Genomic DNA, 20117 nt, shown 5'->3' on the forward strand with positions numbered 1-20117 from the left:
ACATTTTGTCAAAATTTTATTTCTATAGAAAATTTTGTCAAAATTTTATTTCTATAGAAAATTTTGTCAAAATGTTATTTCTATAGATTTTTTTTCAAAATTTTACTACTATGGAAAATGTTTTCAATTTTTTTTATAGAAAATTTTATTTCCCTAGAAGTTGTTGTCTAAATTTTATTTTTATAAAAAATTTTGTCAAAATCTTATTTCTTTAGAAAATTTTGTCAAAATTTTATTTCTACAGAAAATTTTTGTCAAAATTTTATTTCTATAGAAAATTTTATTTCTATAGACAATTTTGTCTAAGTTTTATTTCTATAGATTTTTTTTTTCGAAATTTTATTACTATGGGAAAATGTTTTCAATTTTGTTTTATAGAAAATTTTATTTCTCTAGAAGATTTTCTATAGAAAATTTTGTCAAAATTTTATTTCCATCGTTTTTGTTTTTATTGTTGATTTGTACTTCAATCATATTGATTGTTGTGATCTCAGCTTTAAAACCATTGTGTTGACTAAACTACAAGAGTAGCTTAACCAACAGAGGAAAAGAATGTTTGTCAAATTTATTTGGGCAAAGCCCTATAGGCTGCAAAATGGTTGGATGGGCGAACGTTTCGGAATTACCACATTCCTCATCAACATCCTCTACTTGCAGCAAAACTATCAACCAATTATCAGAATAAATTCAGGCAGTTCACTAAAGCCAAAGTGAACCACACTCGAACCTTCCGAAAAAAAAGTTTATGATAGTTGGCCTTTGCCTAAATAAATCTTTGTACAAACTCAAATCGATGATTTAACAGTGGCTAAGGAAAAGAGAGAAATTTATACAAGGATTTATTTAGGCAAAGGCCAACTGTCATAAACATTTTTTCGGAAGGTTCGAGTGTGGTTCGCTTTGGGTTTAGTGAACTACGCGAATTTATTCTGATAATTGGTTGATAGTTTTGCTGCAAGTAGAGGACGCTGATGAGGAATGTGGTAATTCCAAAACGTGCGTCCATCGAACCATATATAGGGCTTTGCCCAAAATTTTTTACAAACATTCTTTCCCTCTGTTTGTTAAGCTACTCTTATAGTTTAGCCAATGCAATGGTTTTAAATCTGAGATCAAAACAACAAATAAAATTTTATTTCTATAGAAAATTTTGTCAAAATTTTATTTCTATAGAACATTTTGTCAAAGTTTTATTTCTATAGAAAATTTTGTCAAAATTTTATTTCTCTGGAAAATGTTGTAAAAATTTTATTTTCAGAATTCTACCAAACAGTAAAAAATCTATCATTTGTGGTAGAATTCTACCAACTGTGGCAACCGTGATCTCAATCTTTTGGACTTTTACGTCTGGAATATTTTTGAGAGTAATGTGGGCATAAAAATTACCAATCCCATAAGAGCCACTTTCGTATGGCTTTGTTAGCCATTTGAAAGCATAATTGGTACCAAAAAGATAGCGAATTAGAACAAAGTTTGTTGCCTTTAAACAATAAAGTGAAGAAAAAATTTCTGAATTGGAGTAATGCAGCGTATCCAAAACAGAGAGAAATGTGGCCACTGGAAAGAGATGGGCATCTAGATTTATATATGTTGGATAGATAGATCCTGTTGCCTTTTTACCTGAGGGTAAAAACAGATATTTCATGATGTATTTGGGAGACCCAATATATGGCCTACAAAACAATGGAAGTATCTTTAGTGCAACTTTGATTAAAATTTGGCTTTTTGTTAAGTAATTAATAATATTCTTAATTTTCCTGTTGTATAAGTTGATGAAAAAAAAACAACCAAGACTCTTCTTCTATTTCATGAAGCGGCTTCGAATAATTCTTCTTTGATCTTGCATTTTAGATGAATAGTTTAGTTTATCTTTAATCTCTATTTATTCCACTAAATAGAAAAACAAGACACTCTAAAGTGATAATATCATATAAATACATGTGAAAACAATCAATTAAGCTACATTTTGGAAAATGCTTCTGCCAGCATAGTCATTCCAAGGAAGACCCAAAAAACGGGTTAACACCACATGCATTCGTTAAAATCGCTAGTACGATACAAACAAAAGAAATATATGAAGAGACAAACAAGGCATGTAAACATTGACTTTACAGACTTTCGGAGTTTTTCATCTGCAGCGGCAAACAACACAAAAAACCCGAGAGCTAGATCGGAATTAAGATCAAAAACTAAAAAATTAACGAGGGCAACACTTTTGCGACTGTTGTTGGCCTTTTAAACATGAAGCGAAATTTTTTTGTTGCATGTTGCGCATGCGCCTGTGCTTTGTTGTTGTATGTTTTCGTAAATATTTACATACGGATGTGATACTGAGCATATGAAAACAACTACCTAACATGGAATGTTCAACATATTCAGAGGCAAATGTTTGTAAACAACACAACAGGAGGCGGTACTTTTGTGTTCTATAGAAGCCAATGGAATGGAATTGTTCTAGGCTAACAGAAGATAACAACATAAAGTTTATGGTTAAACAATCTGGCAGATTCATAATATCGACCCTTACAGCTGTGATATTTTTCCATAGTTCTACATTATGACTTGCTCTAATCCCTTTTTCGCAGTCTTTAGTTTACAACCTGCTTTGGTGTAAAAGTTTTTTTATGGTCCCATAGACTAAAATACAGCCAGCAGGCAAATTGCTACAGGCAATTCTGAGACACTAACAAGAAATCAATTTTAATAAACCTGCCAGAGACAACAACACCACAGCCACTAGCATCAGCAGCTATCTCGATATCCAGTGAATGAAATAAATAATTTTTCAATTTTTTATTTAATAAACATAAATAAGAAAAGTTGATTGTGCAAACAGCATTAAATACAACATCAATTACAAGTGTCTTACAGTGAAGATCAAATGTTTTCTGCATGACAAGACATTTTTTCTCATTCGTTCACGAAATTAATTGATTCATTTTATTTAATTGAAATTTTTTCACGAAAATTATAGTATCAATCTCAGAAATAATTTTAAATAAACAAGTATATACGGACGAAAGCTCGGCCAGGCCGAATCTTATATACCCTCCACCATGGCTTGCGTAGAAACTTCTACGAAAGACTGTCATCCACAATCGAATTACTTGGGTTGTGGTACCTTAAAACTTCTTAACATCGTTTTCTAAATTGTGAGTTAGTCCATACGTGGTATATACTAGACAAAAAAGGTATGTTTAGGTAGGTTAGGTTAGCTTAGGTTAGGTGGTAGCCAGTGCTACCGCTACTACTTCAATCGAAGTATTTTGCTTCATTTTCACAAAATTTACTTCGTCACTCCTTCTTCCGAAAATCTGCTTCACTTTTTGTTCCGCTTCAAATTTTTAAATTTGGACCTATATATAATTATGGACCGATGTGGACCAATTTTTGCATGGTTGGTAGAGATCGTATACTGAAACCATGTACCAAATTTCAGCTGGATCGGATGAAATTTGCTTCTCTTAGAGTCCCCGCAAGCCAAATTTGGGGGTCCGTTTATATGGGGGCTATACGTAAAAGTGGACCGATATGGCCCATTTGCAATACCATCCGACCTACATCAAAAACAACTACTTGTGCCAAGTTTCAAGTCGATAGCTTCTTTCGTTCGGAAGTTAGCGTGATTTCAACAGAAGGACTACTTCAATTTTATTGAATCTACTCCACTTTTTTCCAAAATCTACTTCACACAATTTTTCACTAGCGGCAGCACTGGTGGTAGCCCGATGTTTCAGGCTCACTTAGACTATTCAGTCCATTGTGATACCACATTGGTGAACTTCTCTCTTATCACTAAGTGCTGCCCGATTCCATGTTAAGCTCAATGACGGGGGACCTCCTTTTTATAGCCGAATGAAACCACTTAGAGAAGCTTTGAAACCCTCAGAAATGTCACCAGCATTACTGAGGTGGGATAATGCACCGCTGAAAAACTTTTTGGTGTTCGGTCGAAGCAGGAATCGAACCCACGACCTTCTGTATGCAAGGCGGGCATGCTAACCATTGCACCACGATATAGGTAAGTCATCAAATAATTACGAATCGATATGGACTTTTGCACGGTACGTAGAGACCCACAATTGAAATATGGGGGTGCTTTTATGGGGGCTGTGTACAATTATGAACTTGATATTGACCAATTTTTGTGTGATTGGGGATCGATTTATCTGAGGATTGTATATAACTATAGACCGATATGCACCTAGTTAGGCATGGTTGTTAACGGCCATGTACTAGCACAATGTCCCAAATTTCAACTGACTCGGATAAAATTTGCTCCTCCAAGAGGCTCCAAAACCAAATCTCGGGATCGGTTTATATGGGGGGCTATATATGATTATGGACTGATATGGACCACTTTTGGCATGGTTGTTAGAGACCATATACTACCACCACGTACCAAATTTCAACCAGATCGGATGAATTTTGTTTCTCCAAAAGGCACCGGAGGACAAATATGGGGATCGTTTATATGGGGGCTCTATATAAATATGGACTGATATGAACCAATTCCTGTGTGGTTGTTTGATATCATATACTAACATCACGTACCAAATTTCAACCGAATCGGATAAATTTTTTTCTTCCAAGGGGCTCCGGAGGTCAAATCTGGGGATCGGTTTATATGGGGTCTATATATAATTATGGACCGATGTGGACCAATTTTTGAAACTTCTCAGGAAAAGCCATCACATGGGGAAACATGTGATGGCTCTGTCGACCGCTTGAAGTCTATAATCCATGCCAAAGGTAGCTAATTCGAACAGATTTGATTTCCGAAATTTGGCACGTGATCACGCTTGCCACAATTAGTACAATTCTACCAAAAGTGGTGAATATTTTACTGTTTGGTAGATTGGTAGAATTCTTGATGTTTTGGCAGATTTTGCAAAATATTTCTCTCCAACTAAGTGATACTTCAATTTTCGATAGAAATAAAATTTTCACTAAATTTTCTATAGAAATAAAATTTTGACAAAATTTTCTATAGAATAAAATTATAACAAGTATAAACGGCCGTAAGTTCAGCCAGGCCGAATCTTATGTACCCTCCACCATGGATTGCGTAGAAACTTCTACGAAAGACTGTTATACACAATCGAATTACTTGGGTTGTGGTATCTTAAATCGTTTTCTAAATTGTGAGTTAGTCCATACGTGGTACACCGAAAGAATTTTCTTCGTTAAAAGAACGAACATTTTCGTTAAAAGTACGAAATTTGTCATTGTTTTACAACCAAAGAAACTTTTCGTTAAAAGTACGAAATATTTCGTACTTTTTACGAAGAAAAGTTCTTCCAAAATTTTCGTAGTTTGTAAGAAAAAAATTCGTACTTTTTATGAAGAATCTTCGTACTTTTTATGAAAAATCTTCGTACTTTTTATGAAACAATTTCGTTCTTTTTATAAAAATATTTCGTACTTTTTATGAAAAATTTTCGTAGTTTTTATGAAAAATGTTCGTACTTTTTATGAAAAACGTTCGTACTTTTTTCTGAAAAATGTTTGAACTTTTAGAAAAAAAAATTTATAGTCGAAAGTGCATTTGGTTGTAGTTGCAAGTGTGAAAAATTACATCACTACTTTACATCTTAAGTTTTTGAATAATTTTTAGTTTTATTGCTTCACTTTTATTCATAGCGCGCTATCACCCAAATAAGAAGTAGCATAGACTTGCATAAAAAATAGAATAAAGGAATACATTCAAGCACATTATAAAAGACAATTTAATGCCGCGAACGGAAATTTTACAACTTCAATGAAACTTCTTCGTTATTTCAAAGAAAATGTTTCGTACTTTTTATGAAGAAATTTTAACGCAGAATGTTTCGTAAAATATTCGTAAAAATTTCTTCACAAAATTCATGATATATGAAGAAAGTTTCGTTAAAAGTACGAACTTTTTACGAAGAAAAGTTAATGTAGAATGTTTCGTAGAAGTTTCGTATATTCGTAAAATGTTCTTCGTAAAATTTACGAAAATGAATGAAAATTTCGTTATTTTTATGAAGAATTCAGGAAGAATAGTTAATGAAGAATTCTTCGTAAAATTAACGAAGAGAATTCTTTCGGTGTATATATTAAACAAAAAGGTATGTAAGTCTACAAATAATTACGAATCGATATGGACTTTTGCACGGTACGTAGGAAGGCAGAATTGAAATATGGGGGTCGCTTATATGGGGGCTATATACAATTATGAACTTGATATGGACCAATTTTTGTGTGATTGGGGATCGATTTATCTGAGGGCTATATATAACTTTATAGACCGATACGGACCTATTTGGGCATGGTTGTTAACGGCCATATACTAGCACAATGTACCAAATTTCAACGGACTCGGAGGAAATTTACTCCTCCAAGAGGCTCCAAAACCAAATCTCGGGATCGGTTTATATGGGGGCTATATATGATTATGGACTGATATGGAACACTTTTGGCATGGTTGTTAAATATCATATACTACCACCACGTACCAAATTTCATCCAAATCGGATGAATTTTGCTTCTCCACAAGGCTTGAGGTCAAATCTGGGGATCGGTTTATATGGGGGCTATATATAATTATGGACTGATATGAACCAATTCATGCATGGTTGTTGGATACCACATACTAACATCACGTACCAAATTTCAACCGAATCCGATGAATTTTGCTCATCCAAGGGGCTCCGGAGGTCAAATCTGGGGATCGGTTTATATGGGGGCTATATATAATTATAGACCGATGTGGACCAATTTTTACATAGTTGTTAGAGACCATATATGTACTTACACCATGTACCAAATTTCAGCCGGATCGGATGAAATTTTCTTCTCTTAGAGGCTCCGCAAGCCAAATCTGAGGATCGGTTTATATGGGGGCTATATATAATTATGGACCGATGTCGACCAATTTTTGCACGGTTGTTAAAGACCATATACTAACACAATGTACCAAATTTCAGCCGGATCGGATGAAATTTGCTTCTCTTAGAGGCTCCGAAAGCCAAATCGGGGGATCGGGTTATATGGGGGCTATATATAATTATGGACCGATGTGGACCAATTTTTGCGTGGTTGTTAGTTACACCATGTACCAAATCTCAGCCGGATCGGATGAAATTTGCTTCTCTTACAGGCTCCGCAAACCAAATTTGGGGGTCCGTTTATATGGGGGCTATACGTAAAAGTGGACCGATATGGCCCATTTGCAATACCATCCGACCTACATCAATAACAACTACTTGTGCCAAGTTTCAAGTCGATAGCTTGTTTCGTTCGGAAGTTAGCGTGATTTCAACAGACGGACGGACGGACATGCTTAGATCGATTCAGAATTTCACCACGACCCATAATATATATACTTTATGGGGTCTTAGAGCAATATTTCGATGTGTTACAAACGGAATGACAAAGTTAATATACCCCCCATCCTATGGTGGAGGTGAAAAGTGTTATTCCACCAAGACAACGCACCGTGCCACAAGTCATTGAGAACGATGGCAAAAATTCATGAATTGGGCTTCGAATTGCTTCCCCACCCACCGTATTCTCCAGATCTGGCCCCCAGCGACTTTTTCTTGTTCTCAGATCTCAAAAGGATGCAGGGAAAAAATTTGGCTGCAATGTAGAGGTGATCGCCGAAACTGAGGCCTATTTTGAGGCAAAACCGAAGGAGTATTACCAAAATGGTATCAAAAAAATGGAAGATCGTTATAATCGTTGTATCGCTCTTGAAGGGAACTATGTTGAATAATAAAATTTTGACAAAAAAATGTGTTTTTCTTTGTTAGACCGGGGACTTATCAGCCAACCTGTTATATGCATTTTAATAAACGTTCAAAAATTGGTCCATATCAGTCCATATTTATATGTAGATTAGTGCTGCCCGATTCCATGTTTAGCTTAATGGCAAGAGCTACTTTTAGAGTCGCCAAATAAAGCAGTCCCCATATTTGACTTCTTTCATTCAATCTGGTTGATATTTGGAGTACACTCTCTTGAATGAAAAGAAAAGACTGATAAACAAAAACAACGAAATCAGTGATCTGATTATCATTCGACAAAAAATCATTTTTCCGAAGTATATATTGATATATTTTGGCCAAGTATACAGCCATAAATCATTAAAGAAAACAAACAAAAAGTTATCGACCTTAACATTTTAGCTATGTCACACTGTACTTCCAAATCCCTTCTCTTTCATCTCAATTAGGAAAACATGCATAAATCAAATTATGAATGTCGACCACGAACAAAACACATGTTCTCATGTGGCTTCGTGGTTGTACTACAAACAGTCATTACTTACCATTGAAATCGGTATCACCAGGCACATCATATACAGCATCCAACTTGGTACGGTGGATTCATGATAGGGATGCATCAACGAATCATCATTACAGAAAAAGCCACGTTTGTAGGCTTCACCCCATAATGTAAAGCTGAGAACGGGTAGACCAACTGCAAATAGACAAAAACAAAGATATGCAAGATAAGAAAGAATTAAGACAAAAATCATATCGATTGGCAGATCGTATATTTCTTTCAATTCGATATCTCCCATAGAGACAATCTACTGCTATCAAATAAATAAATAATAAATACAATTCTAATAAATAATATTTATATTCAAGTAATTTTTGTGAACTTAAGTACCCTACACTATGCCTTGAACAGTGTTGTCGTTCCTTGAGTAAAGTATCAAGTATTAACAAGTATACAACCGTGGTGCCTAAATGTATGCAATGAAAATTTTATAGAAACTATTCCGGTTTTCCAGCAGAACTGTCAATACCAAGGATTGATTTGAATATAAAATAATTGTTTGGCTCATTTGGACCTAATTAAAAGAAACTTTAAAATATTGTAGGTTAGGTTAGGTTAGGTTATGTGGCAGCCCGATGTATCAGGCTCACTTAGACTATTCAGCCCATTGTGATACCACAGTGGTGAACTTCTCTCTTATCACTGAGTGCTGCCCGATTCCATGTTAAGCTCAATGCCACATGTTAAGCTCAGTACCACAATTTTTATGTTAGTGTACCACTTTTTACTGCCAGTTTAGTGCTTCATTTTATTAATTCTATATAAAGGTGCAAGATACCTAACGAGGAGATCATGGAAGGTAATACATCGAACACTTCGATTGTAATACGTCGAATCTGAACTATTGCCCTAATAAAAGCGCCGATTTAGTCAAAGCTGAAGTGGTCTGCAACACAAACAACGAGCCACGCTCGTCTTCTCATTCTCAGTTCCTGTTCGATAGCGGCCTCGAAAGGAAAGTCGAGCCAAGATAAAAAAAATGGATCAACAATTCCTGTAGGATATGTGCCATTTATCCCAGTTTTTGAGGTATATGGACGCTGCAGAAGAAATAGGACTAAGGATTCGGCTTCAACTAAAGTTGCGATAATAAAGAAACCAAGGAATGTATTAAGTGGTGATTGTAGATGAGTGGAGTAAGGACAGAAGACCTTGGACTCTGTGTCCCTTAACTCGAAAACGGCCACAGCTGCCGCAAATCTCTCAATGAGATGGCTTAGCAGTACAATATTCACCTAATATGGTTGCCTGGCCACAGGAACATACCAGGGAACGTCGATGCGGATGAGTTAGCAAGGCTAGGAAGTACCTTACATATTCAAGGGGAACTAGAATCTGTTGGCATGCCTATGGCTACCTGAAAGCTCATAGTACGTGAGAAGGATGTTATAATGGCGAATATCCGATGGGAGAATTGCAAGGGTTGCAACGATACTAAGCAAATATGGACCCATCTAAACGTCAGATATCACTCCTGATATCTGAGACCTTTTGAGATTAGGGCTAGCATTAATAAATACAACAGTATCGATCATCTCAAGACGCTACTTCGCCGGGATTTGGCCAAAATATTGCAGAAACTGTGATGGTTTTGTTGGCCGTTTAAAGGCCAAAGGTAAACAATTCGAACAAATCTGAGCTGATTCGAAAATTTAATGCTATTTCCAACATTTCTATACACATGACCTATGCATAGGATGGGGGGTATATTTACTTTATCATTCCGTTTGTAACACATCGAAATATTGGTCTTAAACTTCATAAAGTATGTATACTCCGGCTCATGGTGAAATTCTGAGTCAATCTAGCATTGTACGTCCGAAACAAGCTATTGACCTGAAACTTGGCACTAATAGTTGTTATAGGTCGGATGATATTGTATTTGGGTCTTATCGCACCACTTTTAGGTATAGGCCCATCGATTTGGCTTGCGGACCCTCTTGGAGGAGAAAATTTCATCCGATCGTGGTGTTAGTATATGGTCTCGAACAATCATGCAACAATTGGTCCATATCGGTCTATAATCATATATAGCCCTAAGTAGAACTTTCTATGCAATACATGGTGGGGGCAAGTTAATATTCGGTCTGGCCCACCTTACGGTCGTATATATTTATTTGATTTGGAACAATAAAATATTGTCGTTTGCTGAAGGGTACAGCAGATTCGTTATGACCCCACCATTGAGCATCGTGTTTCCAAAATTAAATAAATTTTGATTGGTTCAGCAAAACCCAATGAACATAGTTACACACTTTACATGGATATCGACCTGGTCGTACACAATTTTGTCGCTTAAACGTCACCGAATGAAGTAATGTTGGTGTTTATTTTTTTTTATCGAAAATCTACTGCATCAACATTAACTCTGAACAACCAGAAGTGGATATTTTGGCCCAAAGAGTTAGACTTGCATAGAGGCAGGTGTTCGTGGCTACCAACATTGCTCGTAAAGTACAACACGCCATAGCGATATCATTTTCATTTGATAATGACACAACTTGACTTCAAGCTTTGGGGTGATATGACTTCGAAAAAATGGTACCAATAAATTTTGGCTGTTTCTTTTTTTTTTTTAGTCAATAGTTTCCAAAATTGTATACTTTCTAAGGTTTTGAATTTCAAAATCATGCTATTAGAGAATTGTATAATTTTTACTACTTTAGGATAATATGTATGAGTTTGTTTAATTCAATTGACACATAATAGTGTCAAATTTGATCTTAATTTTAAAATTGGATCCTGGGAAAAAAAATCCCAAAGAAAATTAAAATAAATGAATATGCACTGCCGTAGAAAATTCGTAATAATTGGACAAAAACTATGAAATCTTTGTCATGCTTTTATTATACCCTCCACCATAGGATGGGGGTATATTAACTTTGTCATTCCGTTTGTAACACATCGAAATATTACTCTAAGACCCCATATATAAGTATATATATTCTGGGTCGTGGTGAAATTCTGAGTCGATCTGAGTATGTCCCTCCGTCTGTTGAAATCACGCTAACTTCCGAACGAAACAAGTTATCGACTTGAAACTTGGCACAAGTAGTTGTTATTGATGTAGGTCGAATGGTATTGCACATAGGCCATATCGGTACACGTTTAAAGGGTGATACAGTCAAAATTTGGTCAAGGGAAAACGCGTGTAAATCGATGAAATCGTTTATTTAAAAAATCAAATTAAATTTCTTTTTCAAGTTCAATTAGTATAAAATTCAGTAAAAATATTCAGTTAGGCTTTCGCTTTTCCAAATCCGAATTGCCGAGCCTCACGCTTGACATCTGCCATCAGATTTTGTACAGCCACCTTGTCCACCTTCTTCGTCGCAGAAAGCCAGTTTGCCTTGAACTGCTGCTCGTCCTTAGCAGTTTTTTTGGTCTTATTTAGGTTCCGCTTGACAATAGCCCAGTATTTCTCAATTGGGCGGAGCTCTGGCGTGTTGGGAGGGTTCTTGTCCTTGGGAACCACCGGCACGTTGTTGGCGGCGTACCACTCCATGTCCTTTTTACAGTAATGGCAAGATGCCAAATCCGGCCAAAACAGTACGGAACAACCGTGTTTCTTCGGGAAAGGCAGCAGACGTTTATTCAAACACTCTTTCACGTAAATTTCTTGGTTGACAGTCCCGGAAGCTATGGAAATGCTGCTTTTCAAGCCACAGGTACAGATGGCTTGCCAAACCAGATATTTCTTTGCGAACTTTGACAGTTTTATGTGCTTGAAAATATCTGCTACCTTTCCCCTTCCTTTTGCCGTATAAAACTCCTGTCCCGGAAGCTGCTTGTAGTCGGCTTTGACGTAGGTTTCGTCGTCCGCACGCAGTCAAACTTCGTCAGCATCGTCGTGTACAGCCTCCGGGATCGCGCTGTGGCCGTCGTATTTTGTTTATCATCGCGATTTGGGGTCACTACCTTCATGTAAGTCGATAGTCCGGCTCGTTTTTTGGCTCGATGCACGGTTGTAGACGATACACCCAGCTTATTTGCGGCATCTCGGAGAGAGAGGTTAGGGTTTCGCTTGAAACTACCGGCAACTCTCTTTGTCGTCTCAGCGGCTTCCGGTTTTCGATTTCCCCCCGATCCAGACTTCCTGGCTGTCGACAAACGTTCCCCAAACACTTTACTTACATTTGTAACGGTTGATTTCGCAAATTTTAGCGATTTTGCCAGCTTTGCGTGCGAGTAGTTCGGATTTGCGCGATGCGCGAGCAAAATTTTGAATCGCTGCTCTTCTTGCTTGGACGGCATTTTGACAACTGAAGAGTGAATTCCAAAATCAAAATAGGAGCAACATTCTACGCACACACCTTCAGAATGAGGGGTGTTCAGGTTTTTTAAATGCAAAATTGAAAGAAATACGTCAAGTTTATATTGACCAAATTTGACCGTATCACCTTTTACGTATAGCCCCCATATAAACGGACTCCCAAATTTGGATTGCGGGGACTCTAAGAGAAGCTAATGTCATTTGATCTCTAACATCCATGCAAAAATTGGTCCACATCGGTCCATAATTATATATAGCCCCCATATAAACCGATCCCCTTATTTGACTTGTGGGGCCTCTAAGAGAAGCAAATTTCACTCGATCCGGCTGAAATTTGGTACATGGTGTAAGTATATATATATAGTCCCTAACAACTATGCAAAAATTGGTCCACATCGGTCAATAATTACATATAGCCCCCATATAAACCGATCCCCCAATTTGGCTTGCGGAGCCTCTAAGAGAAGCAAATTTCATCCGATACGGCTGCAATTTGGTATATGGTGTTAGTACATGGTCTCTAATGATCATGCAAAAATGGTCCACATCGGTCCATAATTATATATAGCTCCCATATAAACCGATCACCAGATTTGACCTCCAGAGCCTCTTGGAAGACCAAAATTCATTTGAAATTTGGTACGTGGTGTTAAAATGTGGCCTTAAACACCAATGCAAAAATTGGTCGAAATCGGTCAAATATTATATATAGCCCCCATATAAACCGATCCCCAGATTGGACCTCCGCTGCCTTTTGGAGAAGCAAAATTCATCCGATCTGGTTGAAATTTGGTACGTGGTGGTAGTATATCTGGTTGAAATTTGGTACGTGGTGGAAGTATATGATATTTAACAGCCATGCCAAAAGTGGTCCATATCAGTCCATAATTATATATAGCCCCCATATAAACCGATCCTAAGATTTGACCTCCGCTGCCTTTTGGAGAAGCAAAATTCATCCGATCTGGTTGAAATTTGGTACATGGTGGTAGTATATGATATTTAACAGCCATGCCAAAAGTGGTCCATATCAGTCCATAATCATATATAGCCCCCATATAAACCGATCCCGAGATTTGGTTTTGGAGCCTCTTGGAGGAGCAAATTTCATCCGAGTCAGTTGAAATTTGGTACGTTGTGCTAGTATGTTATATGCCCGTTAACAACCATCCCTAACTAGGTCCATATCGGTCTATAGTTATATATAGCCCTCAGATAAATCGATTCCCAATCACCCAAATATTGGTCCATATCAAGTTCATAATTGTATATAGCCCCCATATAAGCGACCCCCATATTTCAATTCTGGCTCTCTACCACGTATGGACTAACTCACAATTTAGAAAACGATGTTAAGAAGTTTTTAGATACCACAACCCAAGTAATTCGATTGTGGATGACAGTCTTTCGTAGAAGTTTCTACGCAATCCATGGTGGAGGATACATAAGTTTCGGCCTGGCCGAACTTACGGCCGTATATACTTGTTTTTTTTTTTTATTTCCTTTGCCTCAATATTTTGACTTACTACTTGTTCGTTCCGATTTCTTTTAACGAACCAAGAAAAAAAAATTGTGTCCATAATGCCAAAATGATAAACAAGACACATGTCCACACATACATAAAATGCTGCTCTCAAGGCGAAAACACATGCTGTTTATTTTTATACCCACCACCATAGAATGGTGACGGGGGTATAATAAGTTTGTCATTCCGTTTGTAACGCATCGAAATATCGATTTCCGACTATATAAAGTATATATATTCTTGATCAGGGAGAAATTCTAAGACGATATAACGATGTCCGTCTGTCCGTCTGTCTGTCTGTCTGTCTGTCTGTTGTAATCACGCTACAGTCTTCAATAATGAAGCAATCGCGCTGAAATTTTGCACAAACTCGTCTTATGTCTGCAGGCAGGTCAAGTTCGAAGATGGGCTATATCGGTCCAGGTTTTGATATAGTCCTCATATAAACCGACCTCCCGATTTGGGGTCTTGGGCTTATAGAAACCGCAGTTTTTATTCAATTTACCTGAAATTGGAAATCTAGAGGTATTGTAAGACCACAAATACGTGTGCCAAAAATTGTGAGTATCGGAAAATATTTTGGTATAGCCCCCATATACCGATCTCCCGATTTTACTTCTTGGGCTTATAGAAACCGCAGTTTTTATTCAATTTACCTGAAATTGGAAATCTAGAAGTATTGTAGGTCCACAAATACGTATGCCAAAAATTGTGAGTATCGGTCCATGTTTTGGTATGGTCCCCATATAAAAGGACCTCCCGATTTGGGGTCTTGGGCTTATAGAAACCGTAGTTTTTATCCAATTTGTCTGAAATTGGAAATCTAGTGGTATTTTAGGATCATAAAGAGGTGTGCCGGAAATGGTAAGTATCGGTCCATATTTGGTATAGCCCCCATATAGACCGATTTCCCGATTTTAATTCTTGGGCTTCTAGAATCCGAAGTTTTTATCCTATTTGCCTGAAATTGGAAATCTAGTGGTATTTTAGGACCATAAAGAGGTGTGCCGAAAATGGTGAGTATCGGTCCATATTTTGGTATAGCCCCCATTTAGACCGATCTCCCGATTTTACTTCTTGGGCTTATAGAAACCGCAGTTTTTATTCAATTTACCTGAAATTGGAAATCTAGAAGTATTGTAGGTCCACAAATACGTATGCCAAAAATTGTGAGTATCGGTCCATGTTTTGGTATGGTCCCCATATAAAAGGACCTCCCGATTTGGGGTCTTGGGCTTATAGAAACCGTAGTTTTTATCCAATTTGTCTGAAATTGGAAATCTAGTGGTATTTTAGGATCATAAAGAGGTGTGCCGGAAATGGTAAGTATCGGTCCATATTTGGTATAGCCCCCATATAGACCGATTTCCCGATTTTAATTCTTGGGCTTCTAGAATCCGAAGTTTTTATCCTATTTGCCTGAAATTGGAAATCTAGTGGTATTTTAGGACCATAAAGAGGTGTGCCGAAAATGGTGAGTATCGGTCCATATTTTGGTATAGCCCCCATTTAGACCGATCTCCCGATTTTACTTCTTGGGCTTATAGAAACCGCAGTTTTTATTCAATTTACCTGAAATTGGAAATCTAGAGGTATTGTAGGATCACAAATACGTGTGCCAAAAATTGTGAGTATCGGTCCATGTTTTGGTATGGTCCCCATATAAAACGACCTCCCGATTTGGGGTCTTCGGCTTATAGAATCCGTAGTTTAAATACAATTTGTCTGAAATTGGAAATTTATAGGTATTTGAGGACCATAAAGAGGTGTGCCACAAATGGTGAGTATCGGTCCATGTTTTGGTATAGCCCCCATATAGACTGATATCCCGATTTTACTTCTTGGGTTTCTGGAATCCGTAGTTTTTATGCGATTTGCCTGAAATTGTAAATATTATTTTAGGCTCCCAAAAACATGTATCGGATTAAGTTTTTATCGGTCCTTTTGGTAATGCCTACATATAGACCGACTTCATTTCTTGAGGGTATAGAAGGCGCACTGATCATGAAAATTGCTTGAAACTCAATGTAAAATTTTCAGATTTCAGATACTTCTCGGGTGAAAATCTACAGATTTAAGATTTCAAAGCAAGGCGTTATTTTATAATTTTCTTGCACACTTACAAGAGATGTTAATGATTCCTCTAAAACTCAAACAAAAATGGTTCTTATAAATCCAGAATCTGATATAGTCCTCATAGGTGAAATCTTTAAATTTATCTTCGGGAAGTGTCCTCAAGTCCTCAATCCCTCCTGAAATTTCAAAGGAAACCCTAATATTTGGTTCATGGTGGTGGGTATTTAAAATTCGGCCCGGCCGAACTTAGTGCTGTATATACTTGTTTCAAATGTCTATTCTCTTTACTCCGAATACTCATTCTAATATTCAAATTAAATAATATTTAGATTTAAGCATATCTAATTTTTGGCCTTATCATAAAACAGTTTTCGATATAACATACACAAATAGCTCTCTTTTGATTCTGTCGCCGTGTTATGTTGATATCTTTCGTCAACCCTTCCGGTTTCCATCTCTATTTCTTTCTCTATACTCTCTCTCTGTCACTCTCTGAATAAAATATCACAACTTATAAATGTTTACTTGAAATTTGTAAATTTGTATATGTTTACATTCACACATATTATTTTTATGAAACATTCAAACATAATATATTCTAATATATTAATATATGTATCCCAAACATTTAGTGTTAGTTTAGGAACATTGCATGTTTGCACTTAAATATATTGTGTTTAAAAATTGTGCCCGAAACACATTTTGTTTATAGCGGAACATATGAAAAACATATTTTTCTAACAGTGTATTAATGAAATACACACCACTCATGTAAAGAACACTTTCATCGATACCATGATTTAGATTTTCATTCATGTAAAAAAATCATTGTGTCAATGAAAAATTTTTGTTGGCTCAATTTTTATGATAAATTTCCTCAATAGAACGAATGAATTAATTTTACCGCATTCTTGTGCATTGGCTCATAAGGAAGTTCCAGAAAATTTTGTAATAAACAATAATTAGGTATGATTAGATAGATGTTTTGGGACCAAAACATTATTTGTCTTTAAGTGTAATAAATTTAACAAATTCGTGCTTAGTCTTTTTTCATAGGTACTTTCCATGAACAAACAAAATGTTCTGTAATCATTCTTAAACGACACCACCATATATTGTCCACATTCCAATTCGCTGCTGTCTGTTGTACAACTCAATAGTGAAGATGAAGTCGGATAAAGTTAACATACGAGGAATCCAATCACTATTCACTGTGAAATTGTCCATTCGATATACAAAATTCTGCAATAAAATTTAAATTATCAACATACTCGTAGTATGTTTTGTCAAAACATAAAATAAAAATAAATCGATAACAATGCAAGACTAACCGCTTTCAGGGGACATGATGTAGGCAAATTATTAGTTCTCTTGAATTCGTTAAGAAATCTTTTCATAAACCATTGTGAAGTTTTTTGCTTTAGGAGTATGCATGAATTTATGCGATAATCGATCAAACGAATTTCCTTATTCAAAATTTCTGGTTTAATATCGATCACGAACCGTGCAATTAAAGAGCTGGCCATATCACGTGTGAAACTATACCGTACACTAAAACCATAATCGTCTATGGCAATTTTGTGATATTCGCATTCGATGGATTGTAGCAAATTTGTAAATTTCACACATGTTATATTGCGAATTTCGAGAGCCAAGGTCCGATCATCTGTTGACTGTAATAAAGAAGATAACCGACGATAGCTTCATTTTGTGCTGCCGTTTTGATTTGAACTTTAATACTTACACAAATGCTCGTTGCAAGGAGACAAACTGTTATAATGGTATACAAAATTCCTTCATGCAGCATTGTCTTTGTATATTATAGGATACTGATGTACAAAAATAAACATTTTTGAAGAATGTCAAATATATTTCTGTGAAGTCATACAAATAAGTAGATAATCGATTTAAAATAAGGTTGATTTTTTATGCATTTCTAAATAGCAAATAATTTAATCCGATTATTAGATAACTTTGTTGAGTTTTTCAGTGGACTAATCAGTCACATGTACGCTGTTAGAAAAAATATGTTTTTCATATGTTCCGATATAAACAAAATGTGTTTCGGGCACAATTTTTTAAACACAATATATATAAGTGCAAAAATGTTATGTTCCTAAACTAGCATTAAATGTTTGGGACACATATGTTAAACAATATGTAATGTTTGGGACAAGAATGAATAATATGTGTGAATGTAAACATATATAAATTTACAAATTTCGAGTAAACATATGTATGTTGTGAAATTTTATTCAAGGAGCGACAGAAAGAGAGAGAGTAAAGAGAAAGAAATAGAGATGGAAACCGGGAGGGTTGACAGAAGATATCAACATAACACATTAAAAGAGAGCAATTTCTGTGAAACTGCTTATATTTTGTTTTGGAAAACTGTCTTATGTGTTCATTTGTTTTGGCTATACGCTTGGTATGTTAATAAGGATTCGCCAAAAATTTGATATGCTTAAGTCTAAATATTATTTAATTTGAATATTAAATTGCGTATTCGGAGTAACGAGAATAGACATAAAAAAAAAAACAAGTATATACGAACGTAAGTTCGGCCAGGCCGAATCTTATGTACCCTCCACCATGGATTGCGTAGAAACTTCTACGAAAGACTGTCATCCACAAATTTCAGCTCACTCGGATGAAATTTGCTCCTCCAAGAGGCTCCAAAACCATAATTATAATTATGGACTGATAGAAACCAATTCCTGCATGGTTGTTGGATACCATATACTAACATCACGTACCAAATTTCAACCGAATAGGAAGAATTTTGCTCTTCCAAGGTGCTCTGGAGGTCAAATCTGGGGATCGGTTTATATGGAGCCTATATATAATTATGGACCGATATCGACCAATTTTTGTATGGTTGTTAGAGACCATCTACCAACACCATGTACCGAATTTCAGCCGGATCGGATGAAATTTGCTTCTCTTTGAGGGTCCGCAAGCCAAATCTGGGGATCGGTTTATATGGGGGCTATATATAATTATGGACCGATGTGGACCAATTTTTGCACGGTTGTTAGAGACCATATACCAACACCATGTACCAAATTTCAGCCGGATCGGATGAAACATGCTGCTGTTAGAGGCTCCACAAGCCAAATCTGAGGGTCCCTTTATATGGGGGCTATACGTAAAACTGGACCGATATGGCCCGTTTGCAATACCATCCGTCCTACATCAATAACAACTACTTGTGCCAAGTTTCAAGTCGATAGCTTGTTTCGTTCGGAAGTTAGCGTGATTTCAACAGACGGATGGACAGACGGACGGACATGCTCAAATCGACTCAGAATTTCACCACGACCCAGAATATATATACTTTATGGGGTCTTAGAGCAATATTTCGATGTGTTACAAACGGAATGGCAAAGTTAATATACCCCCCATCCAATGGTGGAGGGTATAAGAACAGCATGAGTTTTTGCCTTGTGAGCAGCAATTAAAGTACATCATCAAAAAATCGCTTCTGTAACCTATACCCCAAACACATTTTGCTTCAAGCATATATATATATTCAGGATTGGTCCAAACAAAATATTGATTGTATTGTTCAAACATATTATGTTTCACCTTAGGGCATACACTGGTAGAAAAAAATTTTAATGAAATTTTCTTTGTGTGGATATATTTTTAGGGCGCCAATTGGTTACTTCCATTATTTTATTTGGGTCTCTCTTTCTAAACACATATATGTTTATAGACTATTTCCAAATTAATATATGTTTGCATCTAAGCATATTATATTTACAAACGTTTTATGTCCCCAACATAATATATTCTAACATATTAACATATATGTCCCAAACATGTTATGCTAGTTTCTGAACATTATATGCTTGCACTTAAAAATATTGTGTTAAAAAATGTGAGTTCCAAACATATAATTATTACACCCAAACATATGAAAAA

At 36.2% G+C, this 20117-nt stretch overlaps 2 protein-coding genes across 6 annotated transcripts in view; both read right to left on the minus strand.

Annotated features, from left to right (window-relative positions):
• The window catches only part of wun2 (wunen-2), a 64491-nt gene that overhangs the window by 14228 nt on the left and 30146 nt on the right, over positions 1 to 20117 (minus strand). For all 5 annotated transcript variants that reach the window (XM_075313296.1, XM_075313298.1, XM_075313297.1 and 2 more), the window contains one exon: positions 8300 to 8451. In XM_075313296.1, the coding sequence (XP_075169411.1) occupies positions 8300 to 8451 (152 nt within the window). The remainder of the gene's footprint in view (positions 1 to 8299; positions 8452 to 20117) is intronic.
• Positions 17022 to 18064, minus strand: LOC142240806 (uncharacterized). Its single transcript, XM_075312535.1, has 3 exons — positions 17935 to 18064; positions 17522 to 17863; positions 17022 to 17432 (listed from the first exon to the last, which is right to left on the minus strand). The coding sequence occupies exons 1-3, from the start codon at positions 17995 to 17997 to the stop codon at positions 17286 to 17288; spliced, it is 552 nt and encodes a 183-aa protein (XP_075168650.1). The 5' UTR covers positions 17998 to 18064; the 3' UTR covers positions 17022 to 17285.

Source organism: Haematobia irritans, chromosome 5 (genome assembly GCF_050003625.1).
Source record: "Haematobia irritans isolate KBUSLIRL chromosome 5, ASM5000362v1, whole genome shotgun sequence".
NCBI classification, from domain to species: domain Eukaryota; kingdom Metazoa; phylum Arthropoda; class Insecta; order Diptera; family Muscidae; genus Haematobia; species Haematobia irritans.